This window comes from Mytilus californianus, unplaced genomic scaffold (assembly GCF_021869535.1).
Source record: "Mytilus californianus isolate M0D057914Y unplaced genomic scaffold, xbMytCali1.0.p SCAF_10, whole genome shotgun sequence".
Classification (NCBI taxonomy): Eukaryota; Metazoa; Mollusca; class Bivalvia; order Mytilida; family Mytilidae; genus Mytilus; species Mytilus californianus.
In genome coordinates, this window is record NW_026262582.1 from 41,561,238 (window position 1) to 41,582,245 (window position 21,008).

General features: G+C 32.8%; 1 protein-coding gene across 3 annotated transcripts in view; it reads right to left on the minus strand.

Moving 5' to 3' along the window:
* LOC127718117 (alsin-like) overlaps positions 1-21,008 on the minus strand; it is a 101,873-nt gene that overhangs the window by 45,616 nt on the left and 35,249 nt on the right. For all 3 annotated transcript variants that reach the window (XM_052224063.1, XM_052224064.1, XM_052224065.1), the window contains exons 4-13: positions 19,549-19,796; positions 16,947-18,551; positions 15,546-15,651; positions 14,560-14,656; positions 5,838-5,912; positions 5,233-5,345; positions 4,125-4,188; positions 2,848-3,019; positions 1,987-2,069; positions 1,137-1,309 (exon numbers count right to left, since the gene is read on the minus strand). In XM_052224063.1, the coding sequence (XP_052080023.1) occupies positions 1,137-1,309; positions 1,987-2,069; positions 2,848-3,019; positions 4,125-4,188; positions 5,233-5,345; positions 5,838-5,912; positions 14,560-14,656; positions 15,546-15,651; positions 16,947-18,551; positions 19,549-19,796 (2,736 nt within the window). The remainder of the gene's footprint in view (positions 1-1,136; positions 1,310-1,986; positions 2,070-2,847; positions 3,020-4,124; positions 4,189-5,232; positions 5,346-5,837; positions 5,913-14,559; positions 14,657-15,545; positions 15,652-16,946; positions 18,552-19,548; positions 19,797-21,008) is intronic.

Here is a 21,008-nt window from a genome sequence, read left to right on the forward strand (position 1 = left end):
TTTAAACGGCCAAGAATTTTACGGACGCAAACAAGAGATGATTGACCGGTAAAGGAATATCTGTTTCACAGATGAGGACAGATATGTTCAAATTGCTGTAACCAAAATCCAGTCCTCTTTCCTCAAATGTGACCTACCAAATTAAACTTATCACCAGGTTTGTACTTACATGAGCAACACAACTGGTGCCACATGTGGAGCAGGATTTGCTTACACAGGGAAATTCTCTTCTGGAGCACATGAAATCACCCCTAGTTTTTGGTGGGGTTCATGTTGCTCAGTCTTTAGTTTTCTATGTTGTGTTTTGTGTACTGTTGTGTGTCTCATCATTTTTGTTTTCTCGCCATGGCGTTGTTTGTTTGTTTGTTTTTGACTTATGTGTTTGAATGTCCCTTTGGTATCTTTTAAGTCACAAATAAATATAATCTTTTTTTTTAGCAGTTTATTACATGTATTCGACAATGAGTAAAAGAAATTTGTGATATACATACAGTGGATTTATTTATTTTCATTGGTACAAATTTTCGTGGATAGAAGATAATTGTTTTTTTATGGATACGAAATTTTGTGGTTTTTTAAAAGTTCACATAAATAAGCCTAAAGGAAATTTACATTTTGTTAAAAAAGTTGAATTCCTGATTTGTATGTACCCGCGAAGTCCACCAAAAGTGGTCCCCAACAAATTTTAATGATTTTACAATTGAAAAAAAACAGAATCCACGTTATTTCCAACTGCACACATGGATGTTGCTTACATCCATTTCCTGTGGTCTCTGGTTAATAGTTATCTCACTGTCATACCTCCTCTTATTTTCTTAACAGTTACCAAATATAGCCATCTAGAGATCAATACACAGTCTTTACAAATGGTCAGGTGCCACACAATATGAGGTCTTAAAACACCCGAAGAGTAGACAAATCAAAAATGTTTTCAACGATAATCATAATAATAATAATGATAATATACTAATAAATATTATTATTCTCAGTTTCTTACATTAAATAAACTCATCATAGATACCAGACTTAAAATGTTGCACGTCAGCTGCGTGTTTCCTCTATTAATTATCTAATTATTTAATTAATTAAGCTTTTTCTAATAACATACAAATGGGAAAATCTGAAAGGCTACAAACCTGCCTGTTTTACAAATGTATTCAAAGCCTGCCACAGCTAACATATCACTGAGTGCAACATAGTAACGTTTATATTCCACGGTATATCTGCTGTAATTTGTGAAGAAAGAAGCTTGTAGGAGATCTTCTCCTTTACTGATCATTCCCGTCATCTCTATCATACTTTCACAAATCTAAAATTAATGAGGATAGAATTACAGGATAAACCATTAATGTGTTAACTTTTTTTCATGCAAGAGTTAGTTTCATAAAAATTGTTACACAAGCTCTTTTATAAAGCTGTTAAATTGTCACAATTAAAATATGGAACTCAGGAAAAGCCACCATAATTTTAGTTTCAAAAACTAGATTTTTTGAACAGTGTCTGCAATTCTAAAAGAATTCATCAAGAAAATTGGATGAAATGCAAACATAGAAATTTGACCCAAAAAAAAACTGTATTCAATTTTACCTTTATAGCTTTATGAACTTGTGAATACTGATCAAAAGGGTATTATATCTTAAACTTTAACTTATCTGTTCTTAAAATATGTGTTCATCCCATTGGTGACTGGGGAATAGAAATATGATCATTCTTGGTTTTCTTACTACCAGCAGTAAAACCCTTGCCAAAATGGGGCATTCATTTGATTGTGCAGGATGTATAAATTTGCAGCCATGTCCAGTCAGAATAGGGACTTTAAATCTAATGCATTGTGTAGAGAGAGTGCCATGCTCTCTGCACTTTAAGAACCCTTGCAACAACTCTTTAAGGGGTCTGTAGGTAGCCTGTTGCAAGGCTAAATTACTGTCACTATACAATTTACTCTCATTTCCAGTGGAATCAATGCCAAGTCAAATAAAACCATACCTTTGTAAATATTCTTTGGAAAGCTGTCATCAAGTTCTGTAGTGTTGATTTGTAGGGATAAACATCAAGACTGGTATAAAATGCTGTCAAAATATAGGAATTGAGCATTTATATGTACCTTTAATACTACATTTGTAACATTTTACATATTAGAAAACTTTGTTGATAAATGAGTATAATATGTTTTTAAAAAAAAATGAGGTCTTGAGAGGTAATTTATGTCTTATGAAGCAATGTGTATATGTAGCTTAAGTTAAAATTTCTGATTTACTTACTTATTTTTGCCTTTTTTTAATCATATTTCATTTAATGTGAACTCCATATCTGTTTCCATTTTCAATTAAATGTTTAGATTATCTCCCTTTGACAACATAGTAGTTTTCATCAAAGAACTAGAGCATCAAAGGAATGAAAAACTGTCACAGGGTATGGAAATATCAAATGATATAATGATGGATTGGTGATTAACATCCAGTGGCAAATACCATGACAACATGTTAATGATATTTGTCCACAAGTCCTGCTTTGTACAAGACTAACACCCTGAGCTAGGTTTTTTAACATACAAGTTCACAAGGTTTGGGAATTGAACCTATCAACTCTTACACTAGAGACGATCACCCTTCCACCTAGCCACTGAGATGATTCAATATCAAATGAAACCTTGTGCCATATATCAAGAATCTGTGACATGTAGTTGCTAATAAAAATCAACAGAAATGATTTATAGACAGACACATTGGTGAACAGAAATTTACAAACCAGTATACATCCCCTCCTTTGGAGCAGGGGGGGCAATTAATTCAAAGTTAACATATGACTGTCTGCCTCAAATTTATGCGAGACGTCGACCAAACTTACCAGATTTTTGTAATGGATCTAACAACAACTTCATCACTTTGTGCAGGTAGAAGTAAAATTTTCTTTCAGTAGCGGCAACTTCAAACAAAGTCATGAAGTAACCGGAGAAACTATAACAGGAAGTACAACAGCTGTTATCTCCCCCTGCCACTATAGATCTTATCCAGCCAGCCTTGAAACAGAAAATATGATTGTACAACATTTCGATAAAGTGTAAATTTTTGCTTACCATTTCAATTTATATATATTTTTCAGGTCTTTTATTTCATCATATGAATTTTATTAATATTTCGCCACTTCAGGGGTGTATTTACCTTTCTGTCGTGGTATTTGCCAAAATGTGTATGCCTTTTTTACCCTTACATATAAATGTCAATACAAAAGACTTCGACATCCATTGGTTGATTTTGTATGTTATTTATTATTAATGTTTTGTAGTTTGATTATTGTATCAATTTTATTTATTAATTTTGCAAACATTACTTTATGTGGCTTTTCTTAAGCTCTTTACACTCATCAATAAAGACCATCAAAACAGTGCTAGGGGCTGTCTTAAACTTGCAGTGAGGTGAGAGTTTTTTGCATCGCATTGAAGGCCTCACTGTGACTTTGCGATGAAGAACAGCAACAAACACGCTGTTCCTTTGCTTTTTGTGTTTTTTTCTGTGTCTGTACTGATTTTGTGTCATGGACAGATACCCCATACCCTGTCTTTTCTATTATGCAGAGATATCCACTCATTTGTTTGTTTTTTCTCTGTACAATTAGGATAATTCCAAATAATTAATATCCAAGTATTTTCCTTGTATCTTTCAATTTTTTATAGCGCATTAAAAAATAAGAAGAGAATTCATAACACTAAAGGGAGATAACTCTTTATAGATCACTAGAAAGTTCAAACAGCATTGTAAAAGTCAAACTTCTTGTTTACACAGATTGGCATACCATGTCCTGTTTTTGTTATGGAATATATATTTTTTGTGGAAACTAGTGGCTAAATTTGAAAAATAAATCTAGTGGAATTATGTTTAAATGCAATTAAAATCAGAAAAAAAATTGAACAATTCCATCACTATTTTACAAAATAGTTAGGTACCCCTTTAGGACTATAAAATTCTCTATGGTCATTCAACATTTGTGTCAGGGATACACAAACCAAAAAAGATCAAATAAGGTGGGGACTTCTATTACAAAATATGTATCCTAATTTCTTTGGAAATTATATTGATTGTTGGTTGCTTAACGTCCAGAGGCTTTTGGAAATTATAAACAATTACCTGTTTAAGAAAATTCAGTGAAGTCAGTCTATTTGTTTCATGGTTAGGTACATACAAATCTTTCCTGAAAAAATAAATGGGAAATTCTAAGGAATTTTGAACATACTGTAAATTCAAATTAAAGTAATTGCAGTCCATCATTATTGCCTTTGCTGATCAATTTACCAAATTTCTGAGAATTTTGAACGTACTGTTAATACACAAATTGTTGCATTTTATTGCTGATGAGGGAATGATTGTTCCTGTAGGACAAAAAATGTCACTAGATATTGATTTATGTGTTATGGTATAAATATCAATTCTTGGTCATGTCATTGAAAAAGTGTCAGTTTGCAGTCAATGGATTAGATTAACTACATGATAAATGTCTATGGCTTTCTCCTAATCTTTAAATTTTCTCCAGCAACTTAATTTGATCACATACATGACAACTAATGTTAGGTTATCTCCCTTTGATCAGGGATGTTAAAATATTCTTGTAAATTATGTAAAACAATGGCTCATAGGTGAACAATTTTTTTCAAATGGTTGCATCTTAAAAAAAAAGGTTTAAACTCAGACTTGTATCAATTATCAAAAGGGTAAAATATAAAGGAAAACATGTCAACACTAAAAGATGAATCATAATATTTGCAAAGAAATGAATACACATATATTTTATAGACATATTTGTATAGACACCTGTCTTATGCCATAGTTTTGCCATTGCGTTCTTGTTTCATTGAAATATGCCCCACATCTCCTTTTATTCCTTTCAATAAATATTTTCTAAATGAGATGATCTTCAGTAGCTCATCTATAATGGTTTAACTGATCAAGCTTTTGGCCAGTTAGTCAGACGGGTGCCACATGTGGAGCAGGATCTGCTAACCCTTCCTGAGCACTTGCGATCACCCCAGGTTTTGGTGGGGTTCATGTTGCTCAGTCTTTAGGTCCTTTTATCGTTTTTTACCAAGGCATTGTTAGTCATTTTCAACTTATGAGTTTGATTATCCCTTTGGTATCTTTCTCCTCTGTTTTGTCCTTTTCATTTTGCACTATACTGTTTTATGACTACAAGCTCTCAGAGATTGTGCTTTTTGTTGATCCCTCTTTATTCTGTACTTACGTCGGATGCTTTCCAACAAAAAAGACTTCTGGTTGGAATCCAGCTCTGTCGATTAGGAATATAGAGAAACAACTTCCAGCAGCAATATCCCATATGTAACATCCTGGCACCATCTGTAGAGAAATATAAATAATATTAATATCAATATCAATTTTGCAAAAGACTCAAATGTACAAAGTGCTTTATCTAGAATTACTCAGCAAACCTTTTAATCCCATAAATGCATTTCATAAAAGGAAAAGTCAATCCCATTTGTAATTCTTATTAAAATATATAGGCAAGGACTTTGTAATGTAGATTGATTGATTGATTGATTGTTGGAGTTTAACACCACTTTCAGCACACTTTGTTATATCATGACAGCCAGTTAATAGTGGAGAGGCAGAGGAAGCAGAGAAGAATACCAACCATTGGCAGGAAAATAACAATTAGTTAATTAAGATTATTGTTGAATGAACCTTGCAACAAGATGAGCTCAAACTCACAACATCAGTTTTGACAGGACCACTCTGCCACCAAGTCCAACCTTGTAATGTAGAGGAGGTGGTAAAGTCTATACAAAGAAAAAGAATATTCTAAGAACAACTTCTTCTGAAATTCCATACCTTAATGATACCAGGCAATGCTGCCTCCTCCTTTCTCCCTAGCTGCCCTGATGCATTGTTGCCCCAACTGTAGACCTGTAAAAAGAAACCAAATTTAGATACCAGTAGTTGAAAAAAACAGGGAGACAAACAAAATGGGTTTCAATGCACTTGTCTGCAAAATAATCCATAAACTACTTATTCTTTTTACAAAACTGATAAACAATACCTTTCACATCCACCCCTTTATGGTAAAATCAGGTGTAAAGCAGATGAGTTTAAGAACTGTCTTTCAAATCTTTCCTTTTGTCTTAATAGCTTTAGTGATAAAGTTAATAATTGTAGTGTAGTTAAGATGTAAAATCATTGCATTTTGTATTTTTTGGAATTAATCTTGAGTCACTTATTAACAGTTTCAAACATGAACTATATTTTTCATTTATTATCATTTTGATTTTGAAAGCCATCTAACATCAATTTAATTTGAGTACATGCATTGAACAAAAACATAGTTTTACAATGTTCATGTTGCTGAAAGAAAATCTATTAGTAGTCGGGCGGCCAAAAAAAAGAACATGATTTCTATATTGGAAGATTAAGTGCCACGAGCTGGTTTTCAATAACCACAACTAATCTTTGGCAGGAAAACTACTCTGTTTCAAAATAACAAGCTTTTTAAAAGACTGATACAAATTGATAGAATACAAATAAAGAAACTAAAAAAGCAGAAAAAAATGAAGGGTCCGTGTGCTTGTTTTCGAGATATAAGCCATTGAAAATTTGGTGGGAAATAATTCTCTCTAGATTTATCATACATTTAGCATTGGCACCTTTTTGCTTTCAAAAACGATGAAAAAATAACAGGGATTTTATAAGATTTTCAAAGATGACATTTTAAACTATATGTAATCAAATTATGGAAAGAAAAGTAGGGATTAATGGGCACATTTTTTTAATGGCACTACATGGATAAAACCAGAGGATTCTGAATATCTGACAAAAATTCAAAAACCCAGAGGAGCGAACATCCTTAAGAAAGAAATGAACAGATCTTCCAAGTGAACTCACAACCTCCGTGTTGAAAGGCTAGATGAACTTCTTTGACCACTCAGCCACCAAGGCCAATAATTGGAAGAGTTCGATTTTTTTTTCATCTGCAATACACTACAGTTTGCTTGATTTTGCTATTTCGACTTGTTTATGGTGGACATGGGCAGGCCAACAAATAACATTTTAGTTTATAGCCTGTTTTTATAGCAATGTTGAATACAAATATTTATTTGTCAAATAGTTTTGTTAATAATTTTTTTAATGAAGTAGAATTATATAATGTTGGCTCAAGACCATTTAACTAATCATATTGAGAAAGAAAAAAATGAAAATGTTCTCTTTTTAAAGTCGCTTTAACAAAAAGTCACTCAGAAGGAAAAATCTTTTTTTCAAAGAATTGTAATATGTTTTCTACTTATAAAGTAAACAAATATTAGCAATAAACAGATTTTAGATAATGCTTGCTGTACTGGTAAATACGAAAAAATTATTAAAATATACTTTATAAAGTCTTAGAACACAGAATAACCATTTTTTTGTGAATCTTGTTCCATTACCGTTCCTACTTTATTTAAATAAAATTGAGAATGGAAATGGGGAATGTGTCAAAGAGACAACAACCCGACCATAGAGCAGACAACAGCCGAAGGCCACCAATGGGTCTTCAATGCAGCGAGAAAATCCCGCAACCGGAGGCGTCCTTCAGCTGGCCCCTTAACAAATATGTATACTAGTTCAGTGATAATGGATGTCATACTAAACTCCAAATTATACACAAGAAACTAAAATTAAAAATGATACAAGACAAACAAAGGCCAGAGGCTCCTGACTTGGGACAGGCGCAAAAATGCGGCGGGGTTAAACATGTTTTTTGAGATCTCAACCCTCCCCCTATACCTCTAGCCAATGTAGAAATAAAATGCTCCGCTGGGGCGCAGCTTGATACGACCGCAGAGGTCGAACCCTGAACAGTTGGGGCAAGTATGGACACAACATTCAAGCTTGATACAGCACTGAATTTGGATTGTAATTAAATATTTGACACAGCATAGGTTTCTCACACAGAATGAAAGTAGTCTAAGAACTTAAAATTTTTTAATTTACCTATTCAAACCATATCATTATTATTTGCTTTTATATATAAATCAGAAATAACCAATTTAAAATGGAAAATTTTAAAGAAAAAAAAGGAAAAAAAAATCCCCCCCCCCCAAATTTTTTGAAACCCCCTTATGATTCATCACCCCCAAACTCAATCCCAGCCTTCCCTTTGTGGTATGGTACCTTGCAGTACAATTTCAGAGAGATCCATACACTTGAACACAAATTATTGTCTGGAAACTAGAAAAATGCTTGGGTTTTTTGCACCTTTTTGGCCCCAAATTCCTAAAAGTTTAGGGCAATTACCCCCAAACTCAAACCCAGCTTTCCCTTTGTGGTATGGAACCTTGCAGTACAATGTCATAAAGATCCATACACTTACACACAAGTTATTGTCATGAAACTAGAAAAATGCTTGTTTTTTTGCCCCTTTATGGCCCCTAATTCCTAACATTTTGAGACAATTACCCCCAAAAACAATCCCAGCCTTCCCTTTGTGGTATGGTACCTTGCAGTACAATTTCAGAGAGATCCATACACTTGAACACAAGTTATTGTCTGGAAACTAGAAAAATGCTTATTTTTGGCCCCTTATTCCTAAACGTTTTGGGCAAGTACCCCCAAACTCAATTCCAGCTTTCCCTTTGTGATATGGAACCTTGTAGTACAATTTCATAAATATCCATACACTTACACACAAGTTATTGTCATGAAACTAGAAAAATGCTTGTTTTTTGCCCCCTAATTCCTTAAATTTGGAGGCAATTACCCCCAAAATCAATCCCAGCATTCAAACCCTCAATCAGCATCATTTAACAGTAATATCTAAAAATGGAAATTACATAATAAAGGTATTAAAATAGAAAATGACATCATAGTCATGGCTATAAATAAACAAAATCCTTAATCAGCAACATTTTACAGTAATATCTAAAAATAAAATTCCTTTGTAACCATAAAAGCCCATTTAAATACATCATGACAGATATTAAAATAGAAAATGACATCATAGTCATGGCTAAACATAGCAAAAACCTTAATCAGCATCATTTAACAGTAATATCTAAAAATAAAAATTTCTTTGCAACCATAAAAGTAAAATAGAAAATGACATCATAATCATAGCTAAAAATAAACAAAAATTTTTTTTATTACCAAATTTTAAATGGAGTTTATTAAACTAAAACAATAAATTTGCAACCATAAAACCCCATTTAAACACATCATAAAAGTATTAAATAATTCAACTACATCATAAGGCTATAAAAATAGAAAATGACTTCATAGTCAAGGCTAAAGGTAAACAAAAAACCTTCATCAGCAAAATTTTATATTGGCAAATTTCCAATGAAGTTTATTATACTAAAATTGTTGGCAAATTTCCAATGCATTTATTAACAATAAAGTTATTGGCAAATTTACAATTTACATAATTTAAAAGCAGTGTAAGTGAGATATTTAAATGAGTTTGAATTACCAACCTTACACTGCTTTTAAATAATGTTTTGTACTTATTTGTCTATTAACCTGGAAACCCTTGTTTTTTCACCTTTTTTTCCCTTATTATTTAAAGGTTTGAGCCATAACCCTACCCCAAAGCCAATTCTTAAATTCCAATGTAACCTAAATTTACAATATACATAACTTCAATTTAAGTTTTTGATAAAATCCAACCACATCATTATTATTTGCTTTTATATCTAAATCAGAAATAATTAACCAACTTTAAGTGGAAAATTTTCACACATCACGCCCCCCCCAAACTCAATCCCAGCCTTCAGTTTGTGGTATGGTACCTTGCAGTACAATTTCACAGAGATCCAATTACTTAAACACAATTAATTGTTGGAAACTAAAAAAAAATGCTTATTTTTAACCCCTTTTTTAGCCCCTTATTCCTAAACATTTGAGCAATTATCCCCCAAACTCAATTCCAACTTTCTCTTTGTGATCAGAATTAACCAACTTAAAATGGAAAATTTTAAAGAAAAAAAAAGGAAAAAAAATCCCCCCCCCCCAAAATTTTTTTGACCCACTTCCCTTTGTGGTATGGTACCTTTAAGTACAATTTCAGAGAAATCCATACACTTGAACACAAGTTAATGTCTGGAAACTAAAAAAATGCTTATTTTTGCCCCCTTTTTTGGCCACTTATTAATAAATGTTTTGGGCAAACATTTTACAATAATATTTAAAACTGAAATTAATTTGTAACCTTAAAATTAAATAGAAAATGACATCATAGTCATAGCTAAAAATAAACAAACTATTGGTAAATTTCCAATGGAGTTTATTATATTAAAACAATAAATTTGCAACCATAAAAGCGCATTAAAATACATCATAAAAGTATTAAAAAAAATTTAACTACATCATAAGGCTATTAAAATAGAAAATTCGTGAGGGTTCCACGGAACCCAGTGTCTCGCCTACTTTTGCTGTTAATCGCAGGCTCAACAAAAATGAGGAAAAAAATTAATAAAAATATTCCTCTCTATACTATCTTTTGATTGTAAGTAGCTTCTGTCCAAGTTTGGTAAAAATCCAGGATGGTTTTTGAATCTAATAAATGTTTTTAAAACTTTAATTGCAGACTGTATGTAAAGTTAACTGGAAGAAAAACTAAGTCCATTTATAAGTAAAATACAGAAAAAATGGAACAAAATTTTATCAAAATTTCCTTCTAAATACTAGCTTTTGATCATAAACAAGCTTCTGTCCAAGTGTGGTACAAATCCAGGATAGTTTAAGAAAGTTGTTAAAATTTTAAAAACTTTAACCACAGAGTGAATGTAATGTTAACTGGCAGAAAAACTAAGTCCATTTATAAGTAAAATACGGAAAAAATGGATTTTTTTTTTTACAAAATTTACTTCTGGATACTATCTTATGATCATAAACAAGCTTCTTTCCAAGTTTGGTAGAAATCCAGGATAGTTTAAGAAAGTTATTAAAATTTCAAAAACTTTAACCACAGAGTGAATGTAATGTTTCCTGGCAGAAAAACTAAGTCCATTTATAAGTAAAATACGGAAAAAATGGAATTTTTTTTTTACAAAATTTACTTTTGAATATAATCTTATGATCATAAACAAGCTTCTGTCCAAGTTTGGTAGAAATCCAGGATAGTTTAAGAAAGTTATTAAAATTTCAAAAACTTTAACCACAGAGTGAATATTTGTGGACGCCGCCGACGACAACGACGACGACGACGACGACGACGCCGACGGAATGTAGGATCGCTATGTCTCGCTTTTTCGACAAAAGTCGAAGGCTCGACAAAAATGACATCATAGTCAGACTAAAGGTAAACAAAAAACCTTCATCAGCAAAATTTTATATTGGCAAATTTCCAATGAAGTTTATTATACTAAAATAATTGGCAAATTTCCAATTTACATAATTCAAACATAGTGCAGGTGAGATATTTAAATGAGTTTGAATTACCAACCTTACACTGCTTTTAAATAATGTTCTTTACTCAATTATTTGTCTATTAAAATGGAAACCCTAGTTTTTTAACCTTTTTTCCCCTTATTCCTTAAACGAAAAAAAATAATTACCCCTTTTTTGACCCCCCCCCCCCCCTATGATTCATCACCCCCCCTTCCCCCCCAAACCAAGCTCAATAACAGCCTTGCCTTTGTGGTATGGTACCTTGTAATACAATTTTAGAGAGATCCATACACTTGAACACAAGTTATTTAGAAACTAAAAAATGCTTATTTTTCACCCCTTTTTAGGCCCCTTATTACTAAACGTTTTGGGCAATTACCACAAAACTCAATTCCAGCTTTCCCTTTGCGAAATGGAACCTTGTAGTAAAATTTCAGAAAGATCCATACACTTACACACAAGTTATTGTCATGAAACTAGAAAAATGCTTGTTTTTTGCCCCCTTTTGGCCCCTTATTCCTAAAATTTCGAGGAAATTAACCCCAAAATCAATCCCATCATCGACCCTTTGTGATATGGAATCTTGTAGTACAATGTCAAAGAGATCCATACAATAACACACAAGTTATGTCTGGAAGTTACAAAAATGCTTATTTTCGGCCCCTTTTTGGCCCCTAATTATTTAACTGTTGGTACCATAACCCCCAAAATCAATCCCCACCTTCCTATTGTGGTATTGAACCTTATGGTAAAATTTCATAGAGATTCATTCACTTAAACTAAAGTTAGAGTGCGAAAACCATTGTGTATTCGGACGACGACCCCGGACGACGACGACGACGACGACGACGACGCCAACGTCATACCAATATACGACCACAAAATTTTTTTGCAGTCGTATAAAAATGACATCATAGTCATGGCTAAACATAGCAAAAACCTTAATCAGCATCATTTAACAGTAATATCTAAAATTAAAATTTCTTTGCAACCATAAAAGTAAAATAGAAAATGACATCATAATCATAGCTAAAAATAAACAAAAATTTTTTTTATTGGCAAATTTTAAATGGAGTTTATTATACTAAAACAATAAATTTGCAACCATAAACATGATAAAACCCCATTTAAACACATCATAAAAGTATTAAATAATTCAACTACTTCATAAGGCTATAAAAATAGAAAATGACTTCATAGTCAAGGCTAAAGGTAAACAAAAAACCTTCATCAGCAAAATTTTATATTGGCAAATTTCCAATGAAGTTTATTACACTAAAATTGTTGGCAAATTTCCAATGCATTTATTAACAATAAAGTTATTGGCAAATTTCCAATTTACATAATTTAAAAGCAGTGTAGATGAGATATTTAAATGAGTTTGAATTACCAACCTTACACTGCTTTTAAATAATGTTCTTTACTCAATTATTTGTCTATTAAAATGGAAACCCTTGTTTTTTAACCTTTTTTCCCCTTATTCCTTAAACATTAGAGCCATAACCCCCCCCCCCCCCCCCCCAAAGCCAATTATTACTTTCCAATGTAACCTAAATTTCCAATATACATAATTTTAAATTTCAATTCCTCATGATATATAACCGTATCATTATTATTTTCTTTCATATATAAATCTGAAACAACCATCTTTAAATGGAAAACTTTAAAGAAAAAAAAAGGAAAAAAAAAAATCCTACCCCCCACACATTTTTTCAACCCCCTTTTGATTCATCATCCCCCACCTCAATCACAACCTTCAATTTGTGGTATGGTACATTGCAATACAATTTCACAGAGATCCATACACTTGAACACAAGTTTTTGTTGCAAACTAAAAAAATCCTTATTTTCGACCAATATTTGGCCCCTTATTCATAAATGTTTGAGCAATTAACCCCAAAACTCAATTCCTACTTTCTCTTCGTGATAAAAAATAACTAACTTAAAATGTAAATTTTAAACAAAAAAAAAAGGAAAAAAAAAAATTACCGGTACCCCTTTTTTGACCCCGCCCCCCTTATGATTCATCACCCCCACCCCCCTTTCCCCCCAAACCAAGCTCAATAACAGCCTTGCCTTTGTGGTATGGTACCTTGTAATACAATTTTAGAGAGATCCATACACTTGAACACAAGTTATTGTCTAGAAACTAAAAAATGCTTATTTTAAACCCCTTTTTAGGCCCCTTATTACTAAACGTTTTGGGCAATTACCACAACACTCAATTCCAGCTTTCCCTTTGTGAAATGGAACCTTGTAGTAAAATTTCAGAAAGATCCATACACTTACACACAAGTTATTGTCATGAAACTAGAAAAATGCTTGTTTTTTGCCCCCTTTTGGCCCCTTATTCCTAAAATTTTGAGGCAATTAACCCCAAAATCAATCCCAGCATTGACCCTTTGTGATATGGAATCTTGTGGTACAATGTCAAAGAGATCCATATGCTAACACACAAGTTATGTCTGGAAGTTACAAAAATGCTTATTTTCTGCCCCTTTTTGGCCCCTAATTCCTTAACTGTTGGTACCATAACCCCCAAAATCAATCCCCACCTTCCTATTGTGGTATTGAACCTTATGGTAAAATTTCATAGAGATCCATTCACTTAAACTAAAGTTAGAGTGCAAAAACCATTGTGTATTCGGACGACGACGCCGGACGACGACGACGACGACGACGCCAACGTCATACCAATATACGACCTCAAAACTTTTTTGCGGTCGTATAAAAACAAACGCACAACAGTAAGCACAGTAAAACTCACTTTAAGAGAAGTCTGAGTCCGATGTCAGAAAAGGAAACAAAAGAAAATAAACAAAATGACAATAATACATAAATTACAACAGACTACTAGCAGTTACTGACATGCCAGCTCCAGACCTCAATTAAACTGATTGAAAGATTATGTCTTCATCATATGAATATCAGGCACAATCCCTCCTGTTAGGGGTTTAGTATTATACCATCATAAAATATATGAGAAGAACATAACCCGTGTCATCTTGTATTAATTTCAAAGAATATCTTCAGGTAATCTAATTATTTCCTGAGATATACCTGTCCCTTTTCGCAAGGATAACCTCCTCAGCCTAAATTACAATGTTTGAACTTGCATTACTGGTAACCCTTCAAAAAGCAGATGTCAATCTCTACCTATGAATTACAATTTATATCTGTGAATTACAGCTTATACCTGTGAATTAGCTGTCAATGCCATTGCATGACTTGTCCCACAACATAACTTTGTTATACGCTTGTTAGACATGGCTTTCACAATGGTTGGATTGGGCCTGCAAAAAGTAGAAATGAAAAGGGTTAATTTTTCTCAACATTGGCATGATTGGCTCTTATTTATAGCTATATTTGTGTAATATGTACATGTACTTACATTATAGTAAAAGAACACTAGAGAACATATATAATTTTTATAACAAAACCAAATTCGGAAATTAATGACTGTGTTTAATAGAGCAAATCCTTATGATTGATTGAGAACCCAACAAATATTAAAATGGAACTCAGATATATCTTTTATTCATAAAATCTTCATACATACCTGTCAACTTTTCAAAGTATTAATGGTGAATTTTGAGCGTAAGAGGACCTACAGCACCTCTTATATTGTCATGTGTTTTTAACCTACTACATTATTGTTTGAATGAGAAGTATGTGCTGAAATACCCTTTTAACTCATTTGAATGCCTGTTTTTAGGTGTTTAGTTTATACAATAAAGAATTTCAAAATTCAGGTTAACAACTTAACACCTCTCAAACACAAATCATGAAGGTTGGCAGGTCTATTCATATGGGAGTATTAACTATTGTTCATGTTGGTTATTTTTCTGTTTCTGTATAAACATTAACTAATAATGAGATTCTCACAGTAAGTTTTACAGTATTTCTTTTGATTTTATAATTTTTTTATCTTTCAAACAGTTTTCAAGGGTTCCTTCCACTGTTTGATGCTTTTATAGGCTAGTTACACTGAGGTGTCACATCTGCTTTACTCATCAAGATTGACTTTTATGAAGTCTTAAGATCCAGGCTTTTATTTGTAACAGACATCATATATTTTCAGATATCATTCCTCTGAATGTATGTTTCTTTTCTGTCATTTTTAACTTTATTTGCCAATTACATTTTTGTGTATTCATTTATTTGCTACTGGTCAAGGCATACCTGTCACCCATATCACCAAGACCCAATTGACCTTTGCTATTTTTTCCCCATGACCACACCTCTGTATCTATGATAACAGAGGGCCTCTTCATTTCATCTTCTGTGGCTGAAATAATCAAGCATTGTATACTTTAGATTTGATATAAAAAAGAGAACAAAGAAAGCTGAAGAAAAAATCAAAACCAGTCACTGTAATTCCTACTCTGAACAGAGAACTACAAGAATAGGCTTTATTTGTTTTTCGTCCATTATTTTGTACATAATAAGGGCGTTAGTTTTCTCGTTTGAATTGTTTTCTGGGCCTTTTATACATGTAGCTGACTATGCGGTATGGGCTTTGCTCATTGTTGAAGGCCGTTCAACAATGAGCAATATATGGTGACCTATAGTTGTTAATTTCTGTGTCATTTGGTCTATTGTGGAGAGTTGGTAATCATACCACATCTTCTTTTTATATTTGTCCAAGGTTTATCGGAGGGTTTGGAGCCTGCTATCATGTTTAACCCCGCCAAATTCTGTATGTGCATGTACCTAGTCAAGAGTCTGTTATTCAGTGTTTGTCATTTGTTGCTGTATATCGTATTTGTTTATTGTTTTGTACATTAATCAGGCCATTAGTTTTCTCATTTTAATTGTTTTAAATTTGTCATTCGATGCCTTTTATTGTTATGCAGTATAGGTTTTGTTCATTGTTAAAGGCCATGCAGTGACCTATAGTAGTTAATTATAACTTCTACATCATTAAGTCTTTGTTGGGGAGTTGTCTCATTGGCAATCATTCCACATCCTCTTTTTTTTAAATTTCATTACATTATCTTAAATTGAATATTTCACTACGACAAGAACAAGAATGCATGTGTTGTCATGCTAAGCATAGAGCTATAACCAATGTCTTTTAAATCTGGCTCAGGACAATCATATATATATATATATATATATATATATATATAGAACTATTTCCTAAAAACCTGTTGTCTATCATATATTCCATTTCTTTGAAAATTAAAAGTATGCAAAGAAAACTAATCAGGCTTTAATTTACAGATTTATCATAGACTAAATGTCTTCAATATCAAAATCAATTACGAAGCACACTGTTATATGAGCTTCCGTTAATAAACTGTTGTTGGTTCATGTCTGTCATATTTGTTTTTCGTAAATAGTTATGTTGTAAATTAGGACGTTAGATTTCTTGTTTCAACAGTTTCACTTCTTTTATAGCCGACTATACAGTATGAGTTTTTCTCATTATTGAAGGCTGTACGGTGGTCTATAATTGCTATTATCCACTACATTTGAACTTTGGGGGACAGTTGACTCATTGTGAATTGGTAATCATACAACATCTCCTTTATATATTCTATAACAACATACACAGCGATAAATTGATGTTAATCTTACTTGATGATCGTGTTGACACTTTTCTTTCCATTTCTTCTTGCTTGGCTAAAATGGTCCTCATGGATGATCTCTTTGTTGTTGTCTCTGCTGACTGACTTCCACGTTTAGGAGTTACTTCCCTTGGTTCTACAGCTGTGCTTTGGTCTAACTCATCAGTTTTACTATCATCCGAGTAAAGCATCTCTGTCTTTATGCCTTCAATAAACGTAGTTTCTCCAAAAGAACAATCTGATTTTTTTGGTGATTTAGGTTCTGGAGATTTTGAAGAACTTAACTTTCTGAAATCTTTTGATAATTGGCTCTCCACAATTTGTGTCGCATGGAAGACATCTTCATCAGATGTATCAAACCCAACAAGATGAATATTTGAATCCACGCTAGAATTTGTATCTTCTTTTTCCTTTTCATCTGTTGCAGATGCAGACATTCTGTCCATTAATGATGTCTTGAATCCACTTAGCATGCCAGTCATTTGCTGCGGAATAGCATAAGCGGACTGCATACCTGTTTGAACTGTTGACCAAATGTCAGTTACAGCTCCCTTTGCAGCACTTTCATAAGGAACTTTGCCATTAGAATCAGACTTTAATGCTAGGTCGTCATCATCTAGCTGTTTGGCTAAAAATTGTCTTGCATTTTTTCCATCAAGGAAACTTTTTGATCTAGAAACCCTGTGATCACTTTTGGATGACAATGACCTTTCTATTTCAGGTTTTTGTTTTTGCCACACATTTTCATCTGAAATAGAGCGTTGTATATTTGGTTGAGTCATAGGATCATCTCCCTTAGAAGTCGCACCACTAAGATAATTATCTCCCTTTAAAAGTTTTTCGTCAGCATTTGAATTATCCCCATTATTTGTTGCTATTGATGTACCTTCTGTTGTTTCAGTCTTGACCCCTTCTTTTGTTTTTTCACTATCTTTTGAAATAACAGTTTGTTGTGATTGGCTGGTATCTAACAATTCTTCAAGATGTATTATGGACTGTGATTGGTCAGATACACTAGTTTTTACAGTTTCTGGACAAACATGGTCTTCTGTTATTATACAGGTATCAGAAGTTTCCATGTAACTGTAGATTTCCTCGTTACATTTTGAACAAGTAGATGGAAAAAGTTTATGCGTAGTTTTTTCAATATTTGATGGTCGTTTCCTTGGTGCAACATCAAGAACACTTCTTTCGACCAAGGCCATTGTGTACATTTCACCACAAACAATATCCAAGACATTTCTTCCATTAAATGCTTCAATCTGTATTGGGGTAACAGATTTTGTGACTGTATTCACTCCCAGTGCTATGCCACTCCCCCATACCCACAATTCATTATCAACAGACAGAGCAACTGTATGATTTTTACCGCAGGCAATTTTCTGAATTGCAATTTTTTCATGTGGACCTGTATTTCCATGTTCACAAACCTCATTACAAGTTTTAACAATTTCAACCAGTTGAGGTAAAGGAACAGTCCCGTCATGTAATTTCTCACTCCCTTCTGGTACCCCACATTGTCCTTCACTTGCTACTCCCCAGCAGAAGACATCACCATATTTGGTAACAGCAGCAGAATGGTTGGATCCACAAGCAATGTATTCAATTTCTTTATCTGCAATATAACAGTTTATTAAAAAGAACATGGAATTCATACATAAATGTACCATAAATTTCCTAATTATTAAGATTTTATTAACTTTAAGCATAATCACAATGTTCATATTTTAATGTTCTAAAGTGGGCTAATAATAGCTTTGTATCTGTTGATTATTGTACATCAGTAGCTAGAGGCTTTAGAGAGCCTGTGTTGCTCACTTTGACCTATGTGCATTTTCAACAATGGCAGCTCTCAAACATTAAAGACTAGAATATAATTCATGACTTATATCTCTGTTTTTGTTGATCTTGTATTGCTAATAATTATTTTCTGTTTTCAGTTTCGTGAGAAAAGCTCACTTGACCCTTTTGGTCAGGTGAGCTAAAGCTAAAAAAATAACTGTCAAAAATCAACACATTGTAATGAAAATTTCCCATGTTGTATTTGAAAGACACAAAAGAAGTTTGAATTAATGAAATTTTTTAATGGGCATAATGATATTTTTGGTTATTCTCATTTCTGGAAATTCATTGAAACCAGGAACATTTTGACCATACAGAAATTTTGAATATTTATTTCTTTTAAGTACCCTAATTTTAAAATTTGTCTTTTCATCTAAAGTTTAACCCAAAATTTTTTAATTCAATTTAGGGGTAGGTTATATTTTCAGTAAAACTTGTGAACTATTGACATTTAATATTTACTACTGTATCTCTCTCTTAAATCAAGATTTCACAATGTTTATAAACATTGCCTGTATCATTTCTACTATACTTGCTTTGTGAGATTGGTTTTGCTAATTCTTAAAGGCCGTATATGTTGACCTTATAGCTGCTAACTTCTATGTCATTTGGTCTCTAGTGGAAAGTTGTATCATTGGTATTTACACTAAATTTTCTTATTTTTATATTTATTTTGATTTCATTTAAAATATTTTTTTACAAATCCCGAACAAAAACATATAAAAATTTGTGTTCTAAAAATTCTGCATATAAATGCACACTAAAACTACCTGTAAGACTCTCAACCAACACCGGATCATAAGTGTCTTTTGTCTCTAAATTACCGATTCCCAGTTGTCCATAATTGTTCTGGCCGCAAGCAAAGACACTGCTATCCTTGGTCAAAAAGAGGCAATGGTCCCCACCTAACGCTACCTGTTTTACTTCCTTTTCCTTGAAAATGGGAAAGTTCACAACATCAACGCTACCATAGAAACCCTGCCACAGAAAGCAACAGCCATCTTTTTCTTCTTTCTTGCTGTAAAAAAAATCTTACAAGTTAAAGTCTGACATGTACTTATAACCTACTGTATCATAGCTTGCTAATTGAGTGCTGAATATTATGACTCAGATAATGGGTTTAACTAAAAGACTTAAAAATTAGTGTCTGTTGCTTTTAAAACACAACATTGGTGTCTGCTGCTTCAATATATTAAATGTGTGTTTACTGCTATAATACCCACTAGTACATAACATTTGTGTTTCCTGCTTTATTACATAACAATACACAGGGGTCTGTTGTTTTAAAACATAACATTGGTATCTGCTGCTTTAAAACATATCATTGGTGTCTGCTGCTTTACAACATTACATTGGTGTCTACTGCTTTAAAACATAACATTGGTTTCTGCTGCTTTAAAACATGACATTGGTGTCTGCTGCTTTAAAACATAACATTGGTATCTGCTGCTTTAAAACATAACATTGGTATCTGCTGCTTTAAAACATATCATTGGTGTCTGCTGCTTTAAAACATAACATTGGTATCTGCTGCTTTAAAACATAACACTGGTATCTGCTGCTTTAAAACATAACATTGGTGTCTGCTGCTTTAAAACATAACATTGGTGTCTGCTGCTTTAAAACATAACATTGGTGTCTGCTGCTTTAAAACATAACATTGGTGTCTGCTGCTTTCATAAATAACTTTGGTGTCTGCTGCTTTCATAAATAACTTTGGTGTCTGCTGCTTTAAAACATAACATTGGTGTCTGCAGCTTAAATACATAACATTGGGTTCTGCTACTTTAATACATGAGTGGTGTCTGCTACTCTGATACATAACATAGGTGTCTGCTGCTGTAATACATAACACTGGTGTCTGCTGCTTTAAAACATAACATTGGTGTCTGCTGCTTTAAAACATAACACTGGTGTCTGCTGCTTTAAAACATGACATTGCATGAGGTGTCTGCTGCTTAAATACATTACATTAATATCTGCTCCTTCATTACTAAGGGCAAAATACTTTAAATGACATTAAAAAAACTGTTATGCCAAAAATACTTTATTTGTGCTTCAACAAAAACTACAATCAATTTTTAAAGTGATAAACCATGAAATCCTCAATGAACAAACATTATATACCTCACACAGTCCTGATTATATCTATATGACCTTTGACCAGCCATTCAACATTCACATAAGATGGCCTTATTCCAAATGATTATTTGATTATTGTCTGATATTT